Below are 18,865 nucleotides of genomic sequence, written 5' to 3'. Positions count from 1 at the left end.
GAAAATAAAATTCGATTTGCAGGTCTACGTTCTAGACTCTTCTCTTACTGATTACACACAACCATCTAATAAATTCATTTGGGTTATCTTGGCTCATTCGCACTGACGGTAACGACAGTGACCGACGGTGATCATTGGCGCAATTGGCATTATAATAATAAGGGCGAGGTTCATTATCTATTCGCTTATTATTCAGTTATTCATAGTCAGTATCAGTCAACATGTCACTATTTACGCCGTACTTTTATATTGATCTATGAATATTTATGTTATAGAGCCAAAGAAATTAATACACGCACGAGAGGCAAAATGGGCAGCAAGTTTCTACTTATTGAGTCAATGGAGATCCTACGGAGCTCGTTACCGCATTATCATACTTACCTGTTAGAAGCATTCTTGGTAATCTGGCTAGCTTGGTTCATCAGGAGGAGGCGCAGTAATAGTCACGCTGGACCTTCGAGGGAACTGGTGGAAAGCAAAGTGGCAGAGTGGCGACCAGAGTCTCTGGTACCGGAACCGCTTGAGAAACATCCTTCGTTAACACCCAGGCATGTTACCTCCAGAGTCGGGAAACGAGTAACGGTCAATGGTAAGGATTGCCTGAATTTGGGCACGCACAACTATTTGGGTTTGAGCGACAACGCAGACATAATAGAGAGAGCAGCAATGGCTGTGAAGAAGTACGGCGTTGGCTCCTGCGGACCACGAGGCTTCTACGGTACCGTCGACGTACATCTTGAATTAGAAGATCGCTTGGCCAAGTTCATGGGCATGGAAGAAGCTATCATATACTCGTACGGCTTTAGTACCATCGCGTCGGCGATTCCTGCCTACTGTAAACGTAACGATCTGATATTTGTGGATGAAAAGGTAAATTTTGCCATACAGAAAGGATTGGACGCGTCACGAGGAGATGTCAGATATTTTAAGCACAACGATGTGGAAGACTTGCGTAATCTCTTGGTAAAACAAGCGGAACTGGACAAACAGCGACCTAAAAAAGCAGCAAAAATTAAACGGTTTCTAATCATAGAGGGTATCTATATGAATACAGGAAACATTTGTCCTTTACCAGAATTATTGACTCTCTGCAAAGAGTACAAGATGAGAATCTTCATCGAAGAGTCGATATCGTTTGGCACCATTGGCTCGCATGGTAAAGGTGTCACCGAGTATTTTAACATTCCTAGAAGTGAAATAGACATGATAATAGGTAAGATGGAGTTACTTTATAAAATTGTGCAATGGATTTACCAACATAGTCTGTTATTTGTAATAATATATTTATATTTCTTTGTGCTTCAGGTTCTTTAGAATATGCTATAGGAACTATCGGAGGTTTTTGCGTGGGAACGTCATTTATTATCGATCATCAACGCTTATCCGGACTTGGCTATTGTTTCTCAGCATCTCAGCCACCTCTCTTAGCATCCGCTGCTACGGCCTCTTTAGACATAATGGAAAATAACTTGCAAATATTTCAGTCTGTAAAAGATAATGCTTTAGCGATCGATAGCGGTCTCGAGGAAATTCCAACGTTGGAGTGCACGAGTTTCGCAGAGTCGCCTTTGAAGCACGTGTATTTGAAAGAGAAGAGAGATCGTACAACTGAGGAGACGCTATTGCAGGCTATCTCGAACAAATGCATAGAAAATAATCTAGCAGTTATACTTCCCGTCTATTTAGAAGCAGAAAAGGTTCTACCAAGACCTAGCCTGAGACTTTGTATATCTGCTAGTCTAGGCAAGAGTGACATCAATTTCGCTCTAGATACATTGAGAAAATGTACCGAAGAAGTTTTATCATTTTATTAAAACGAACGTGTTCACAAATAGACATTTAAACATCAGACTTGTACATCTCATATTTAATATATATAAACTATGTTGTACAATGTTCATTATATATCAATACGATGCGAGTGCGTCGATCTGCTTAGATTGAATTTTACTTCTGAAAAGGTCCATCTAACCTAACAGTTTGATAGAAAATAAAATTTTGTTACTCGTTGGATTTTTGATTAATTTCTTCCAAAAATTAAAAAGTGCCCGTTTTATTTCCATAGAAATTTGCAAATCTTTTAGTAAAATAGAATAATTATACATTTCGAAAAACCGGTCGATGTAGGACTTTTGCAGCAGTTTAACAGTGCGGCTATAAAGAATAGACCATTTGTATACATCTTTTTGTAAATAGTTTTAATTATTATGCAACTATAAATAACATCCGATTGTTCAATCCTCCAACGTACTTGATCAACATGCGCTTATTTTGGGACACTCTGCATATCGTAATTACTCCATTTCACTTTTTAGACCAAGGATGGGGAGTCAAAGAGCAATATCATTTTGCCTTAATTAAAAAAATACATCAAAATTGATTCTTTCATACTACAAAATAGTATTCCATAATGTTTGCTTTTTAATGGAAATTATCTATGGAGATTCTACTATACATAAAATTATTTTACAAAAATGGAAGACGATAACATGAAATATACTTCTACAATATTAGTCGCCAATATTTATCTAGTATTTTATATCTTGAATCTCCATTTCCTTATCGGTGAGGTCCGAGAGACTCGATTCCGGGTCAGATTCATCCAAATCTATCTCCTCTTCTATGAATGGGCTATCCATATTTAGCAACTCCTCATTGAAGAAGTCACCTCTTCTCATTGCTTCTCTCAACATACGAAGTTTAGCTATTATGGAAAGACATTCCACCTTCTTATTCCCGAGGCGTTGCATATCCCGTTGTACAATTCCAGGCATGGTCTGTCCAAACGTGATTGCCGCGTCCAAAGTTTGCGACCTACTCACACCTCTTTTCTTTCGCAATGCGGGCAATGTGCCCCTGAGATTCAGGAAACAGGTTTTGATGTTATCTCGACGTTTCCGTTCTAACGCATTGTGATGTGCTCTTTTCTTTGCCTTGAAATTCTGAGCGTTATTAGAATATGTCTGAAAATCGTCTCCATCGATGTCTTCATCCCCATCGTCGATATCTTCATCGATATTTTCATTGTTATCCTCGTCGTTATTTTCATCGTCATTTTCGTCGTTATTTCCCTCGTTATTTTCGTCGTTATTCTCATCGTTATCATCGGTGTGGTCCTCGTCATCATCGGTGTTGTCCTCGTCATCATCGGTGTTGTCCTCATCGAAATCCTCCTCGTTACTTACGACATCGATTTCGTACTCTTTTAGACATTTAGACATTTTTGCTGTTAGTTCGTAGACAACACTCGAGAAAAGAAGAAGCAGCACACAATAATAGGAATAAGTCGGCTGATGAAATTAACCAATTAGGTTAAATGAAACGTGAAGACGTGCGAGTGCGAGAAAATACGAGACAATTACAGACACTCTCAACAAGACTGGCAAGAAAGAAGCGAAGCGAGCCAACGAGTGCCAAACTGCCACAGAGTGGATCGGTTAAATTGCAAATGCTTTTGCTGTGCTATGTACGCAAATGGTGTCATTTGCTGCATTCGTCGGATAACAATGTTACCAGATTTTCCGCTGAATCCCTCATCCAATTGGCACATATTTTTCAATCTAAAGGAATATACCAATTAGATGCAAGAGCCGCATTTTCATCGACGCTGCGCCATTACGTCTCGATCGGGAACAAGCCCGAGATCGCGCGACTGGAAATGGAACTTTCGACATCCGGCAAACGCCCCAGTGCGTTCCATCAGTCGTACCGTTGATTCGAGATTTTCGCGTGCGACGGGTCACCCCGTCTCAATCCTGCAAAAGGGAGCTGTTTCCTGGGAAAGGACTGTACGGCCGGCGCAACTTCATTCATGGTGAGTCACTCGAGTGAACGGTGATCCTTATCGCGCGAGGAGGCGCGACATAGTGCAGCGCGTTTGTATGCTGCGAATTTCCTCCCGCTTATTCTCGATGAGGAAACGTGCGAGAGGTTATGCGCATCAAGCTGGCTGGCGCGGGCGTTCGTTTACGATCGACGTTTACAAACGCCACTCGCTTTCGGCGTGAGAAGTTGGTTGGTTCGACAAGGTTTGGTTACTTGGCGCCGCATTCCGGTCAGCGTCGCGGCTCGCGTGCGTGAGTCACTGCACCTGACGTTTGACACCGGTGACGTATGCCTCGCAAAAGCAAAACGAATTAACAAAAAGCAGTTGGTTAATAATTTACTTAATGAGATGGAAATTGAAAAGAGAAAGAAAAAAAGGAATAAATTGCGCACACATGGTTGTTATATTCCGTCAAGTTTTTTTTATAATTACGTGAGTGCTTAAGAATGTATGATTATTTTATACGTGACTTCGAGCCGACTCATCCGTCAATGCATTCTGCCACATAACGCATCCCTGAGATTCGCTCGCGAGATTAGGGAACTCTATATCGTTTGCGCAATTAACGATATCTTATCGTCGTTCGTTCAAGTTTTACCTCGTGCGATCCGATCCGCGTCGAACGCTTTTGTAAAACATAATCTGACGATTCCTTTTTTTTATGTAAAAATCATTGAATAACGCGAACGCCGATATTGTGCCGATAGAAAAATGAGCGAGCCGCTGAATGAGAAGAGACAAGAGAAAAGCGGGTCAGAGATGAGACAATACGATGACCTGTTGCATTTCTGGGAAAGTCGTAAGTTTGTCGATTGCTATGTTAAATATTGCGGCGATTAAATGATAAATAAACGACGAATCCCGTTTCGTTCGTCTCCGTTTCTAATGACCGAGAAATAAAAATAACGGAAGCAAATTTTCGTTATAAATCTCCTTTTCCGTCGAGCATTACGTATAAAGTTGTGACAAAGATGTGACAAAGATGTGACAAAGATGTGACAAAACGAACTTTTTCAAGCATCTAAATACATAAGGTCTATTTTTTACAGTTGCAGCACTTACAATGCTCTCGCAATTAAAAATGAAATGGAAATAGAATCAACACGAAAAGTTCATGCAACGTGAACAAATTTATTATAATCGTTGCTGCAATTATCTAGAGTCAGATACATTGATAATGATTCTTTTTTTACACAAGTGAAACAAGAATTAGTTAGCCGATAAGTATTTTTTTTCTCTTAGTCTTTTTTGCAGAGCTTAATTTTTCGAGATTTCTTAATGTTTGCTCCAAGTGTTTGCTGTTAAAAAAATCTGCCGACGCGTGAGCGTTATCATTATTCTATCCATAACGTATTGTTAATAATATCGACACTGTGCTGTTAACTGCGCAGTTCAGTAGAGCGCGAATGAAATATTTTAAACACCTCTCTGAAAGTATCATTTCGATTTTTATCCGGATAGCGGCAGCACATGAAATAAGGCGCGGTGTAGATAGACGCAGCGGGGTGAGGAGGGGTGGGGACGCACCGCGCCGGTCGAAACTGGGAATGTCGAACTGGGCGGGCATCGGGACGTTGTCTCGCTGGAGCCGCCGCCTCCACCTCGTTATCCGTTATCGTCTTCCGCTTCGCTTCCTTTTTCTTCGCAATCTTGCCGTTAAATCTCTCGGATTTCAGTAAAAAGTTATTACAGTATCGGTATCTCCATTTTTACATCTTAACCGAAATCGGTTGAGGAAGTGCGGGTACTTCTATAACACTCGTATCTGCGATCAGCAATCAATCGTTCCTCCGAGTTGTCGTCTGCGAAAGTGTTGAAAGATTTTCTTAGTACAATAATAATGCGACGAGAGTGAAAGGTCGCGGCGATTGGTATCGATAATCGAATTTGATATTTTAATCTCAACGAATCCCTCGAGTGTGAGGACTGAACGTTCTACTCTTGAATTGTTATATTTGAATTGACATCAGTGAGTTGACTGAAAAAAGAGAGACAAGATTAGATTAATTAAAGGATACGACCATACGATTTGTACTTGGCCGGATCAAGAAAGTTTCCAGGTCACTCTGGCGATTACTCACACGAATCTTAAGCGATTAATTATTCCACGATTGCCTTCGAGCAAACGGTTGTTTGCCAGAAAGCTGATATCGAGGCAATATGCGTCGGTGAAATCGGAAACTCACCGTGTTCGACGTGCGTGCGTCACATCAATTACAAACACATCGACGCAGAACGGACTGTTTGACTGTTACGTTTACTACCGGTCATTTGTTGACCCTTCCCGTGCTCCGTGTTGGAAATCGTTCAATTACGAGCATTCGCTCGGCGAAAGGAATTTACGATCACAATAATCAAAGTGTACCGATTGCGTACCTTCGATGCGAATGAAACGAGCATCGTTAACGAGTCCGTTTCGGAGATGGATCTCGCGAGAAACGAGAGACGTTGAGAGACATTGAAGTCCCTACGGGCAGCTACGAGTTAGGAAACGAAGCGTGCTCTGAATCTAATATTTATATATTAGGAATTGTCACGAGCTACGAGAGATTATTGACTTTATGCGAGTTCGAGACGTTCTCTCGAGATGTTGAACTTGTTTGAATTTATTAAGTGTTAAACTTTTTCTTTGACGATTATCTTGTTAGTTATTCTTGTTAGTCTGATGTGATTGAAAGCAGTTACATGTATTTCGATCTTCAAGAGAGTTTATCAAGTTTATAAATCGAAAAGTTCATGAATCGACTCAAGTAGCCATCAGGAACAATCCACGCTTCTTCACAACGACTTTGCAAACGGAAGGCGAAAGGGCGGCGACCGTCCGACTGCGTGCTGCTAGTAATACAGCAAATGATACGCGAGAAGTAACGATGTTCAAGTGCTGCGTGTGCAACAATACTTCGAAGAAAGCCAGCGCCGCGAGGACGAAATCAAAGTCGGACGACAATGACGCTGAAGATGCGCCGTCTACACTGCCGCCAATCGAGTCACCCAAGTTAACCGTGGTGGCTATCGAAGTGGATGGCGTTCGCGAGTCCTCGGCAAGGACGGAGCTGAATGGCAACGTGCCTAGGACCGAGCAAGTATCCCCAACTGCGTCGGATTCCGCTCCAATCCGCGCTGATCTCGCGACGAAGGACTCGCGAGAGAAGGCAGACGTTGATGTTGATAAGAACTTGAGTCCGGATTTGATGAAGCAGTCGACTGAGGCTAGCGATGATCGGTCGATGAATGAAGCTGATGCTGACGATATCAATCACGATACGTTGATCAATCTCGGTGATCAGCGATCAGTCAAGACGAATCTTTATGATGCGTCGGGGTACATAGAAAGGAGGATCGAAGACGGGCCGGAGGACGATGATTCGGTCTTCGAAGCCTGTCCGACCGAGAATGATACGAGAAAAAATCAACCGCTAGGTACAGAATCCGCGCGTCTCGCACGGCTCTAAGCCCCGTAAAAATAGCGTTTCCGCGTGATCAACTGACTGACAAAGCAAATTGTTTGACGAGGCGTATGCATGAAGGCGCACTAGGTCGCCCTTCACGCAGTTTTGTTCTAATTGGCATCAATTGGCGTGCGAGGGGGCGGAGCGAGGCGCGCGATTATAAAAAAATCAAGAGATTTGCAAGTCGAATCCATCTTTCGAAAAGAAAATCCAACATCCTGTGCGTACGTGAAATATGATTTGCCGCAGTTTCCTCGATCCCACGTTGGTTGTCGGAAGAGGATGACAGCGGCGAATACGTGTCGGAGGGATGTAGCGGCATGCAGGAACCGCCAGCGACGCCGGTCGCCCGCGACGAGTTAGCCCTGAGGCGGCACCGATTCTTCTCCGATCTGTTACAAGCGGCACAGAGCACAGAGCACAGAGTGAGATTTGATCCGCTGGGCCCGATGGTGCACACCGGTTAGGATTCGTCCAAGTTCTCAATTCTTTTGTCATTTTTTTTACGCCCATGAAACCCTAGCGTTTTTACGCTTTCTTCTACTATGATTCCTCCTGCGATCGCTCTGTCTGTACGAATCGCATTTTATACTTCGTGCGCTAGTTAAGTGGTTTGCTTATGTTGTTTAGTATGTGATAAGCGATTTTCTGCGACTCTTCGTGAAAAAGAACTTTGTAATGCAGGCTAATATCATATTAAGATGTGACGAGCGGAAAAAAATGTAGCTTTTTAGAATTTGAGTGGTCGATCATTCAATTGTGGATGACGTTCCGTGCTATCTGAGTAATAACGCTTCTTCAGGTCCCCGGTGTGCATAGCGTCGCGATTATGTTACATTGTGAATCACATTCGTGTGCCAATACGCTTGTTGCGCGATGTGTGTTGGGCGGATCATCTAATAATAGTTGAGAATATTCTCGCGTCCGGCATCGTTTGGGAATGCGTGTCTTTCAGTTCCTTGCCAATTTTCGGAAAGTCCAGTGGTCGTGATAGGACAATCTCTTAAGGGCATCTTAGGTATTTCAGCGAGCGGAGAATAAAGATAGCGTAAACGTGATGCACGTGTACGCGACTGATTGTGTTAACGTGGCTATTCGTAATACGTAAATGCGTCGTTCTATATTTAGCGTTCCAGCTATTTGGTGAGACGTTCCGTCCAATCGTCTGAGATTTTCCGAGCGTTTCCGCGTTTCCTCGGGGAAGAAGTTTTCCGCCTCACACACGCGTGTACTAAAAACGCGTTGCTGTTTGTTTATTCATTTTAAAGACTCTTACAAGACTCTTAAACGCGAGTAAATAAAGGAATTTTATTGAACTTTGTTGTTGAAGCCTGCGTGAACGAAACACATTTTGTAACACATCTGTTTGCAAAATAAATTGCAGGTTGCGAGGGTAGCGATAGGGAGGAACATCTGGAAGAGTTGGTGAATCGATTGGAAACTGTGACGAAGCGGCTCGAGAGAGTACCGATACACTGCGCAGTTTCGACCCAGGACACTGCGGTGCAAACAAGTACACCTTCCCCGAAAAGGGCTGCGTCAGCAAAAGATACAGCGAGTAATTCGAGAGAAGACTCTGCGACCTCGCCGACTACTCATTCGGAGCAACGGACAATTCCGAATCAGTCTATAAGCATGTCCGTAGCCGGGTACGAAGATCTCTTGGCCGGGCCGGTCAGAGAGTACCTGCAATTGAGTCAAAAGATCGGCGGCGATGTAGCTACTCACAGCAAGCTCGTAGAAAAAGCTTTTCAGTCAGTACTCTCTTCATTTTGTATCATATTTTATGCATGAAAAATGAAGATATAATATATTTTGAACGATTTGCTGCAACGTATTCCGATTGCTTTCAGGATTCAACTTCAGTTCGTGCAGACGGCGGCGAGCCGTCCAGCACCGGCGAATCAGTCTGAGCAGGTGTCCCTGCTCGCGCCCATGTCCATGCAGATTCAGCAGATCCAGGACTTTCGCGAGAAGAATCGTGGATCCCCGTTCTTCAACCATCTGTCAGCGATCAGCGAGAGTATCCCGGCGTTGGGATGGGTCGCAGTGTCTCCCACACCAGCTCCATACGTGAAAGAGATGAACGACGCCGGTCAGTTTTATACCAATCGCGTACTGAAGGATTGGAAAGAGAAGTAAGCGTTTTCTCATATTAATAAGTTATTTGATTTATTATTAGGCGAAAACTATTTCTATAATTCCTTAATTGTTTATTTATATAATAATTATAGAGTTATATATAGAGAGAGAAATGAAATTATAAAATGGATGGTTGAGAAAATTTTATTATTAGTATATATACTGGATACAGTTTTAATGCATGACACTGCAGGTGTTATTAAATGGCACTGTTTCAAGTGCCAATGTATTTATCTAATGGAAGAAAACGTGCAAGACATCCAAAACGTCGAAATTTATTGAATAAAGAGATCGTTTTGAATACAAATAATATAACTAATCGGTTATAATATTTACAACACACACGAAACTATTTTATAATTCTATAATTTGTTCGCAGAGATAAAATACACGTAGACTGGTGTAAAGCGTGGGTGCAAACATTAACTGACCTGCAACAGTACGTTCGTCAGCATCATACGACGGGTTTGACATGGGCCGGAAAGGCCGGTACCGCGGCGCCTGCTGGAATACCACCTCCTCCACCTCCGTCGATGCCGATGGGAGATATTGCACCGATTGCAGCGAACGACGACAGGAGCGCACTTTTCGCTCAGATCAATCAGGGAGAAGGCATTACGAAAAGTAAATGATTATGTATTTCTATTTTGTCCTTTGCAAACTTTTTACGAAAAAGATGTGTGAAAATTACACGACATCCGATATCTGTATTGCAGATTTGAAGAAGGTTACTTCGGATATGCAAACACATAAAAATGCCGGTTTAAGATCTGGTCCCGCACCATTTAAAGCACCGGCCAGCACACTACCAATGAAAAATGTTTTACCGGCGAATGCGCCGATCGACAAACCACCGGTTTTTACTAGAGATGGGAAGAAATGGCTTGTGGTAATTATATAACGTCCCTCAAACATACATACTACACAACATACGTATCTGTTATGAAAAATATGAATTGTATCTGTTACAGGAATATCACAAGAGTGAGAACTTGGTCATCGACAACGCAGAGATGAATAACGTAGTTTATATGTTCCGATGCCAAGACAGTACACTCACCGTCAAGGGCAAGATCAATTCCATCGTAATGGATTCTTGTCGTAAATCGTCCGTTGTGTTTGACTCCGTTGTCTCTAGCATCGAGTTCGTAAATTGTCAAAGCGTACAAATGCAGGTACGTATACCTTTTATTACATTCAGCCACTTCGGTTGCCGCTGATCGATGATGTCTAAAAGATGGGCAACATTGCCTAACAATCAATATCGAAACAATTTTGTTTCTTTCTTTTTGTTCGAACTTAGTAAATTTATTTAGAAAAAAATATACTATTACAAAAGATCTGACAAATATTTACATAGGTATGACAAATCATATATACGTGTCAGTTCGTTTCTAATGTAACTTTGGACATGGACGTATATGTATCCGTAATAGAAGGTTTCGCGGTAACTTCCTTCTCCATTCTGTCGACGGTAATGATCCAAAAGTTGTTTTTATGTCTCAAGAAATCTGTCGCGGAGCACATTTCCTCCTCCGACGAGGACTTTACAATGCTCTCGTTGGACAAAAGTTTCGGATTCTTCTCCCGATCTGTACTAGCTTCATCGATTTTCTCCAAATCCTTGGCGAATATATCCTTCTGCACATCTAACGCCGTTTCCTCTACACACGAGTGTCTGTTTGGAATACTGCGTCTTTGTGCAACTTCCTCGTCTTCCTTCACGTGACTCTCACTGAAAGTCTTTTCTCTGCACGACACGGTTAGCGGACCTCTTGTCGGACTCCTCGCGTGAGTTTGACCTCTTACTCGACCAATACCCTCGAAGCGATTCATCGAAATCGGTATGCAAGATCTGGTGGAAGCCCGTTGTGGCGGTACGATAGACTTGGATCGATTCGCGAATTGCAGTTTATTCTCCGCAAATTTGTCATCGTCGTATTGTACATTTATGTGAGACTGATGCAATGTCCTCTGGACGTGTGCCAAACTGTCGTGACGCGTCAGAAACGAGAGCGATCTCTTCGGGTACAAGTTGACACTCAAGTCTTCTTTTCTTCTGTTGGCCGTTAAAGATATGTCACTTTTCGCTTTAATTCGTCGATACGTCTGCGATAATTGTCCCGTTGAATGAGCTTTTATTCCAGGCGACGAGTGCATGACATTTGCGAATATTTCGTTGCCTCGTTTTGTGTTACCTAATGAATCGTCGTCTGTTTTCAGTGTTTCCTCTTTTCCGTTCAGTGAGAAAAGTCGCGGCGACCGTTTTGTACCGTTACAAAAGGGCATGATATTTTCATTCAACGTTGCTCTCGCGCTCGTCGAACAATCGCATTCCGATTCGTCAGGAACGAGATTCGAGTCTGCAAGCGTCTTCAAGCTGGAATACTCGAGATTCGATGATAACTCGCTCAGTTTTACATTTATATCTGGAAATCCTTCAACGAAATTGTTTTCTCCGCTGATTGCTCGACTTTGTTCCATTTCCTTCTGTACAATCGATATTGCGTGCGATTGCTCCAGGTTCAAAGTAGATTTGGGAAACACGTCGTCCATTTTCACGGCACTTGTTGTCGCGTTAGTGAAGTACGAGCTACTGTTAGTGGTTGAATTATCGTTTGACACCGCTGGCGGTTCCTCATGTACGATTTCAACAATCTCTTTATCGGTTTCCGCACCGTCGAGCGAGTGACGTGACGATATTGCCGAGGGTTTACTCTCGGCATCTTGCGTTTGTCTCTCATGCTTTCGAGAATCCCCGTTCAACGTATCGGTTATTTTATGCGTAGGTTTTGTTTCATTCTTGTAGGTTTCATCCTCCTCGCAAGGACGTTCGAAAATCATCGAGGAAGACGAGATAGTTTCCTTCTTTTCCAGCTCTGTAGTTGTTTCTGGTGATTGCGCGTCGCTCTTGGCAGGAGCGATAAGCGCAAATCTTTCTCTCTCTTTAGGCATATCTCTCTTTAGGCACATGTTGGAACAGTATTTCAAAATGTCGTTTTCGAGGAGGACCTCGCGACGATTTGGCCACGTCTTTAGCAAGAGATCCGGTGAATCGCTTGAGAAACTGACGGCTTGATCGATGCAGTTATCGCGCTTGTGCAACATTACGTGGCTCGCTTCATTTGAGCATCGAGGAGCGAACATCGCATCGCTTTCGCCACGATACTGAAGCGCCCTGCGCACTTTGGATATTGCCTTGTTCCGATTCCGAAGGAAGGTATCCATGCAATCTCTGATATTTCTGATGCGCTCCAGTACGAGATCTTCGAGTTTGCGCGTCGTTGGCGAACGTCCAACTACATTGTCGCCAATGTCATCGGCATTCCTGTTTCTTCTCAATTTCTCAGCGGAATTTGCACTAATTTCATCTCGACTCCTCGCATCGACCGGTATCGTTATAGAGATCACTTTTTCATAAATGGGAGGCTCTAACGACGATAAAACATTACTCCCAATTTTTGCATCATCATCGTCACAGATTCCAAAATCGGTGATACTGAAATATTTGGAGGATGCCTCGCAAATGCGATTCTCACTTTCTTCTTCACGTCGTTGCTTCATCTCGAGATAAACGTAATGTTGATTCATCCGCTCGCAGGAACCGTTGATCGGTTTCTCCGTTTTGATGTCCAATATCATTGAAGGAAAATTATCATTGTTTCCTCTTCGCTCCGTTTCTTTGCATTCACGTATAGATTCGTCCGCGATGTCGTTCTCACTTGTCTCTTGTCGTGTTGGCTGCCCCTTCACCGAGTCAACTCGCGTCAGCAGAATCTTCTTGAAATGTAAAGCTTCTTGAAGCAACAGCGCTGTCGATTTCTCTTCCCTGTCGCTCTCGTTTAATGTTCGATCATCGCTTTGAGACACTATCACATTTTCTTGACGTTTTTCTTCTTCGTTATCGAATATTGCGACAAACCTTCTCGAAGATGTTCCGTTTTGAGTCTGTACGTTCTGATCTTTGAACGATTCATCTTCAGTTTTACAGTTCGTACAATCCTCCGATGTTTGTGACGTCGCAAAACTGTAGAGACGCGAAGACTGCTTGCAGGTGGACAGTTTTGTCGTCGTTGAAAATGCCGGAAGATCACTTGTCTCGACATTGGTACATGTGACCGGTCTACGTGCGATGCAGTGTCGACTGGATTCTTTGGAACAAGGATTTCGCGTGGCAGTGTTGCTGGAACATCGATACGTTTTCGATGTGCTTGAAGAACATCCAGTCAAGCAAGATAAACTGCCATCGGAGTGATCGTAATACTCGCAGTTGTCCATCGAGTGTTGTAGCTCTGGCGGATTTTCCTGCGAATCGACGTTGCAATTCGTATCGGTTTTGCATCGATCAGCGTCCTCGGGTGCAGCTCCGATGGACGCGTCTACCTCGTCGATTCGCTCATCCTTTTCTAACTCCTCGTCCCGCTCTGAATACCGATTCGCGTCTTGATATATTTGCAGCACGTTGTGCAAACTCTGTAGTCTCCTCTTGATTTCGTGCAGAGTTTCCTGGGAAGATTGCACGTTGTGCGCCGGTCGAATCGTCGAACAGAATTCCTCGGAGAACGTTGCAATGTCATTGCTCGTTGGAATTGCAACGTTTGGTCGGTACGTTTCCTCGCCATTCTCCATCGTCTCTGAGTTATTTATTCCTTTTGCACATCTTGTCTCGTGCGCCTCTACCGTTGCCACTTGATTATCATGAGACGCGTCTCCGTTCTGCGTCTCCGTTGCGAATGAAGCAATTGACTGCGGAAAATGTTATTAGATTTATTGCAAAGTAGTGTTTCGATACATAGTATACATACATAGTAGGTTTTAGATTTAGATGTCAAAGTATTGCATTGTATTTGACTCTGATATTAAATTATATCATTATCTGATCTAAAGAAAGAACAATACGCACTCACCTGTTTCAAAGAGCAGGATTTACTAGTTTTTGACGAGCACTTGGACAAATGTAAATGCCTGTTGTTAGATTGCAATTCCTTGAGGAATGATTTATACTGGTGGATGGTATCTTCGAATTCTTGGCAAGATCGATCTCGCAACGTAACATCTTCGCTCTTGGAGCAATTACTGTCTCTTGTGCTCGCATTTTGCAGATGTGTATCTGCCGCTTGTGAATGCAAACTAAGGAAACAAGGTGGATCAGTTATCGCACAGGCGGCCTCAACAAAGTTGTGCACTTCCCCCCGACAGTTTATTGGTGACAAGCGAAACTGTAACGCACGATAACACAGTTGATTGCTCGGTGAATGTTTGCGGTATATGGTGCGAAATATTAATTAATTATGAGGGACTAAAGCGTATATTAAGAATGAAGATACTTGATTTTTCAGTAGCACACTTTTTATTTTACATTGTCATTTTACTATAATAATACTTGTGTAATTTCTCGAAGGTTGCAAGTGTTGGGTTTATTTGCTTGTGTCATACTGTCTATTCGAGAGAAAGTGCAAAATGTTTTTGAGGCGCTCTGTGCACGCTATTTTGCCCGTCGTAGAAGTAGAAGCAAAAGATGCTAGTTAGCGCTAATAGCGATAATTTCTAGTTTTTATACTTCACAGATTGGTCACTCGTAGATTTCGACATTTCGATGCTACTACAATCTGTCAATCCGTTATATTCAATGTGACGCGGAGTATGTTTCCCTTTCATGTCAGAAAAATTGGTCAGTTTCGCTTCGGATGAACTAAACGTGTTTGGATAAGGAACACACATGTTGCTCTTCATGGGACTGAAATACAATGTTATCATGAATGTGAACATGGTACGATGCATCATCTCACAGCCGATATATCAAGAGAATCTGTTAACTCTTAAAAGTTAATTCCTCTTTACATTCTTTCAACTTCTTTACTTTCTTAATTTCTTCACCTTAGCAGCACCTGGTTTATCCAGCCCTTATGGTCGGACAGGGTCATCCTGATCTTTTGAAGCTTTTTCCGATTCAAACTGTAGATCTGATGTGGTAGCGGCCACGTTCCATATTGCATTTTGTACGTCAAGACATTGACCTTTAATTCTAGGTCGTGAATTTTACATCCAACTTTAGTCAACATTTGTTTACCCAGTACGACGTTCCGCGTGTGCGTGTTCCTGCGATACTTTACGCGGAGTAGTATCGTAGACGTGATGGCCACTATTAAAACCTTCAACGGTCGAAGATTCGAAAATTAAAACGATGTCACAAACGCTTAATTTATTTATCAAATTGAAGTCATAACTATCTTAAACGCCATAAATAAAAATGATGTGAAAACAATCCAAGATACTACACGGATAGTCAAAGATTATTCGAGTAAGTCTATTAATTTCAGCAATTAGTAAAGTCGTTAAATTGATAAAACTAGATAAAGTAAACTGATACATTTAGAATATATTTACGAAATATGGAATTTAATGTTTTAATTGCTAATTACGATCATAGTGGAATAATCGTTGCTTCTCGTACCCATATCATTCCTTCTTTTCCTAAACAATCAACGACGTCAGAGACCATCTCGCACCATAGATAATTTGCTATCGCGATTGCACATTCTCTCCAATTTTCCTCGCATTTTGTCGCCACGACTTGGAAATTTCCACCTGAAAAATTCTCACTCTTTAAACTTTTCGTTTCTCTCATTAAAATACTCATTAAATGAGTAGAGGTTTCCTTTTCAATGCTGTTGTTATGCAACTAATACAACTTAAAGCGCGATTATCAATTTATCTTACCAATTTTCCACGGCATTTTTACACACGCGAGATAATGTTCCGGATAACGTATTAACATGGATAAATATAATAAATTCGAGGAACTGTCAGTTTCTTCCGCTACCGATACATGTTTGGCGCGATTCGTGGTATCGCGAGAAGTCGCTCATTGGCAATTGTTCTCGCAGTCTGCGATGCCTGTATCATATGTACCATGTTTCATCATAAACGGACAAAGACATTAAAAATAAATAAAATATTTGTATCTGGGAGAGTGGAGAAAATGTGAGGGACGTTGTGTCGACAGGTACTCGGAAAAGTACCTACGATTTCCATCGATAAGACGGACGGCTGCCAAATGTACTTGAGTACGGAATCCCTGGGGGTTGAGCTCATCACCAGCAAATCTAGCGAAATGAACGTTATGGTGCCGAAACCCAATGGAGATTACGTGAGTTTCTGCTTATCGATCTGCAGATTAATGTACTTGTGTATAATTTTCTTTCCTTATGACTAACTGATTTATTATGTTGTAGACTGAATACCCAGTACCAGAACAATTCAAGACCACCATCAGTCCGAACGGTCTGAGTACTACGGCCGTCGATTCGCTCGGTTAATAGCGTAAATGACTCGAGGGAGTTTGCTTTACGCATAGCCTACGCATCTTCTTAACAATATAACTCACTAGAAATATCATTGTCAAAGATATATATCATAAATTTACTATTATTATTTTTATTTATTGTCTTCTTCCGATGATGTGGAGCTAAAGAAAAAAGACAGACGCGATATGTCTTGCTTACATGTATTTAGATCTAGGAGTAAGTTTTCCAAGATTTTGTGCAAAAAATGAAACAAGTCGAATGTTCTTTATCGATGCTCTCGCGTTATTTATCGAACAGATACGAATTCCCTCGCTGAGATCAAAACTGTGTCGATCTTGAGGCGAAAGTCATCGAAAGTACATCTTCGTACGCCTCGACTACGTCGACTGAAATAAAATGCGTGACTAGCTGCGTCATAATGAAAGTGTTCGAAGGAGTCAAACTTGGTGAATACTATAAATACAGGTCACTCGATGGTAAATGATTCTCTTTCTTATAACAACGAATACACGTTCAATTAACTCTGCCATGCTTGAATTTTCCTGCAACTGAAGATGACAACGCAAAAATGTACGTTTTCCTCCTTGAAGACCTTGAGATCGTCGAGTACCGACTAAACTGCGCGAGGAAGAACTTTCGAGTTTAACGCGGTTTTCGCATCGAAATCGTAAAACGTTAATTTCGATTTTCATGGAGCAGAAAAATTTGGAAAGAGCTTACTCCTAGACGCAATGTGACGTGACAAATTGACTTTAATCATGCGTATGTTCTTAACGAATGATGTGTAATGAATTATATAAATCGAAGAGACGTATTCGGTGATGAGTGGTGATATAATGTATTCATTAAAATTGTTCGAGAAGTTTTATGTGCTGTTCGGAATCGTCGAGGTTTACGTGAATTACATAAACTGAAAATCGAGCGTTATACAAAGCGTGATAAAGCGTTGTGAGATACCGAGCTCCCTTAATGACTGTAATATATCTAGTAGAGTTTTGGATTATTACGGATTCCTTCTTCTTGCGCGGTTAGATCCGCATAACGAGATCCGAAAGCGAGATAATTTAGCGACGGTGTTAATCGTAGCGTGGACGAAAGAGTTCCGTCGTCCTCGAGTCGCCCTTTTATACATTTACACCGTTTTCTATCGTACGAAGAGAAGTTTTTGCTCAAAACCTGTCGCGCCGCAGAGAATCTGCTGCTGCTGGTGTGTCCAGTCGGAGCGCTGAATATTGTACAGTCGAGTGCATTAACGCTGTTCGGTGCGCTTATTTAAGATGTTTAGGAAGAATACTTTTTTGTACAACCATTTCAATCGCTTGTCAAGAAGCACACGATTCTCTATCTCGAGTTCAGCATCAGGAAATTCAACGAAACGAGCGTCATAGTTCCACGAGAGAAATTATATAAATTTCTCCTAAATATACACATTGTAATTAAATATAGGTGATATACGTATAAATAATATTACAGATTTATTACGTGTCACAGACTAAAATATTTTTGTGAATGCAGGCGAATCGGATGATATTAATGCGACCGATTGTACGCGCACTGAGATAGTAAACTGCGTTACTTATAGGCCTCCGAGCGGCGTCACTCGTGTAAATGGTGTCAGATACCATCGTCAATAGTTCGATATGCTTTTGCCTCCAAACTTTTGCTCTTTGTGTCGGGTTTAATGCTACGCGATCATCTTATAAACGAGATATCAATAATCGGGGATTTGATTAGGAATTTGCGTCAGCGTGATGTTTAACGGGCGTACGCTAATATAGTATTATATTATTTAAGTGAAGCACGGTATTAAACGGAAAAAAAAGGAAATGTTGATGCAAAAACAAACGATAGCGGTGTTGCGCAAATCGTTCGTTTGTCCATATTGTACGATCAATTGTAATAAATGTATAATGATTTCAGGCGGTCATGGACCACCTTTAATTCAGTAACGGTATTGAACATGTTATTGCTTGCGGAAGCTTCCGTTCGCACGACGACGCATGCAATTACACTTATAACTTTTCGTTCGAATTACTTTTTGGTGATGAGTCTGACTAATAAACCTAATAAAGTGAACTTACGTATCATTCAGTGTATCATGTCATTCACGTAGTTTAATCGCGCATCACGCTACATTACAA

At 41.9% G+C, this 18,865-nt stretch overlaps 4 protein-coding genes across 8 annotated transcripts; 2 read left to right on the top strand and 2 right to left on the bottom strand.

Moving 5' to 3' along the window:
- Window positions 1-38: 38 nt before the first annotated feature.
- On the top strand, window positions 39-2,013 carry LOC105286122 (serine palmitoyltransferase 1). 2 transcript variants are annotated; one of them, XM_011350805.3, is made up of 3 exons: window positions 39-168; window positions 276-1,213; window positions 1,306-2,013. In XM_011350805.3, the coding sequence occupies exons 2-3, from the start codon at window positions 310-312 to the stop codon at window positions 1,812-1,814; spliced, it is 1,413 nt and encodes a 470-aa protein (XP_011349107.1). In that variant the 5' UTR covers window positions 39-168; window positions 276-309; the 3' UTR covers window positions 1,815-2,013. The 2 variants fall into 2 exon arrangements, with proteins under 2 accessions (XP_011349107.1, XP_011349106.1); XM_011350804.3 differs by having other exon boundaries at window positions 56-205.
- A 168-nt stretch (window positions 2,014-2,181) lies between these two features.
- Window positions 2,182-3,253, bottom strand: LOC113563110 (protein max-like). The gene has a single exon (XM_026974271.1). It carries the CDS (start codon window positions 3,219-3,221, stop codon window positions 2,529-2,531), a length of 693 nt encoding a protein of 230 aa, XP_026830072.1. The 5' UTR covers window positions 3,222-3,253; the 3' UTR covers window positions 2,182-2,528.
- Window positions 3,254-3,677: 424 nt separating this feature from the next.
- On the top strand, window positions 3,678-18,811 carry LOC105286115 (adenylyl cyclase-associated protein 1). Of its 4 annotated transcripts, XM_011350786.3 has the most exons (9): window positions 5,125-7,246; window positions 7,525-7,737; window positions 8,660-9,029; window positions 9,129-9,413; window positions 9,797-10,041; window positions 10,134-10,306; window positions 10,389-10,592; window positions 16,424-16,567; window positions 16,653-18,808. In XM_011350786.3, exons 1-9 carry the CDS (start codon window positions 6,697-6,699, stop codon window positions 16,734-16,736), a joined length of 2,268 nt encoding a protein of 755 aa, XP_011349088.1. In that variant the 5' UTR covers window positions 5,125-6,696; the 3' UTR covers window positions 16,737-18,808. The 4 variants fall into 4 exon arrangements, with proteins under 4 accessions (XP_011349090.1, XP_011349089.1, XP_011349088.1 ...); XM_011350788.3 differs by lacking the exons at window positions 5,125-7,246; window positions 7,525-7,737 and adding an exon at window positions 3,678-3,814 and having other exon boundaries at window positions 16,653-18,811; XM_011350787.3 differs by lacking the exons at window positions 5,125-7,246; window positions 7,525-7,737 and adding an exon at window positions 4,304-4,625 and having other exon boundaries at window positions 16,653-18,811.
- Window positions 10,599-14,276, bottom strand: LOC113563109. Its single transcript, XM_026974269.1, has one exon. The coding sequence runs from the start codon at window positions 14,044-14,046 to the stop codon at window positions 10,801-10,803; it is 3,246 nt and encodes a 1,081-aa protein (XP_026830070.1). The 5' UTR covers window positions 14,047-14,276; the 3' UTR covers window positions 10,599-10,800.
- Window positions 18,812-18,865: the final 54 nt, after the last annotated feature.

Source organism: Ooceraea biroi, chromosome 12 (genome assembly GCF_003672135.1).
Source record: "Ooceraea biroi isolate clonal line C1 chromosome 12, Obir_v5.4, whole genome shotgun sequence".
In the NCBI taxonomy this organism is placed as follows: domain Eukaryota; kingdom Metazoa; phylum Arthropoda; class Insecta; order Hymenoptera; family Formicidae; genus Ooceraea; species Ooceraea biroi.
The sequence above is the reverse complement of the archived record's forward strand: the minus strand, read 5'-3'. Positions and strand labels throughout refer to the sequence as shown.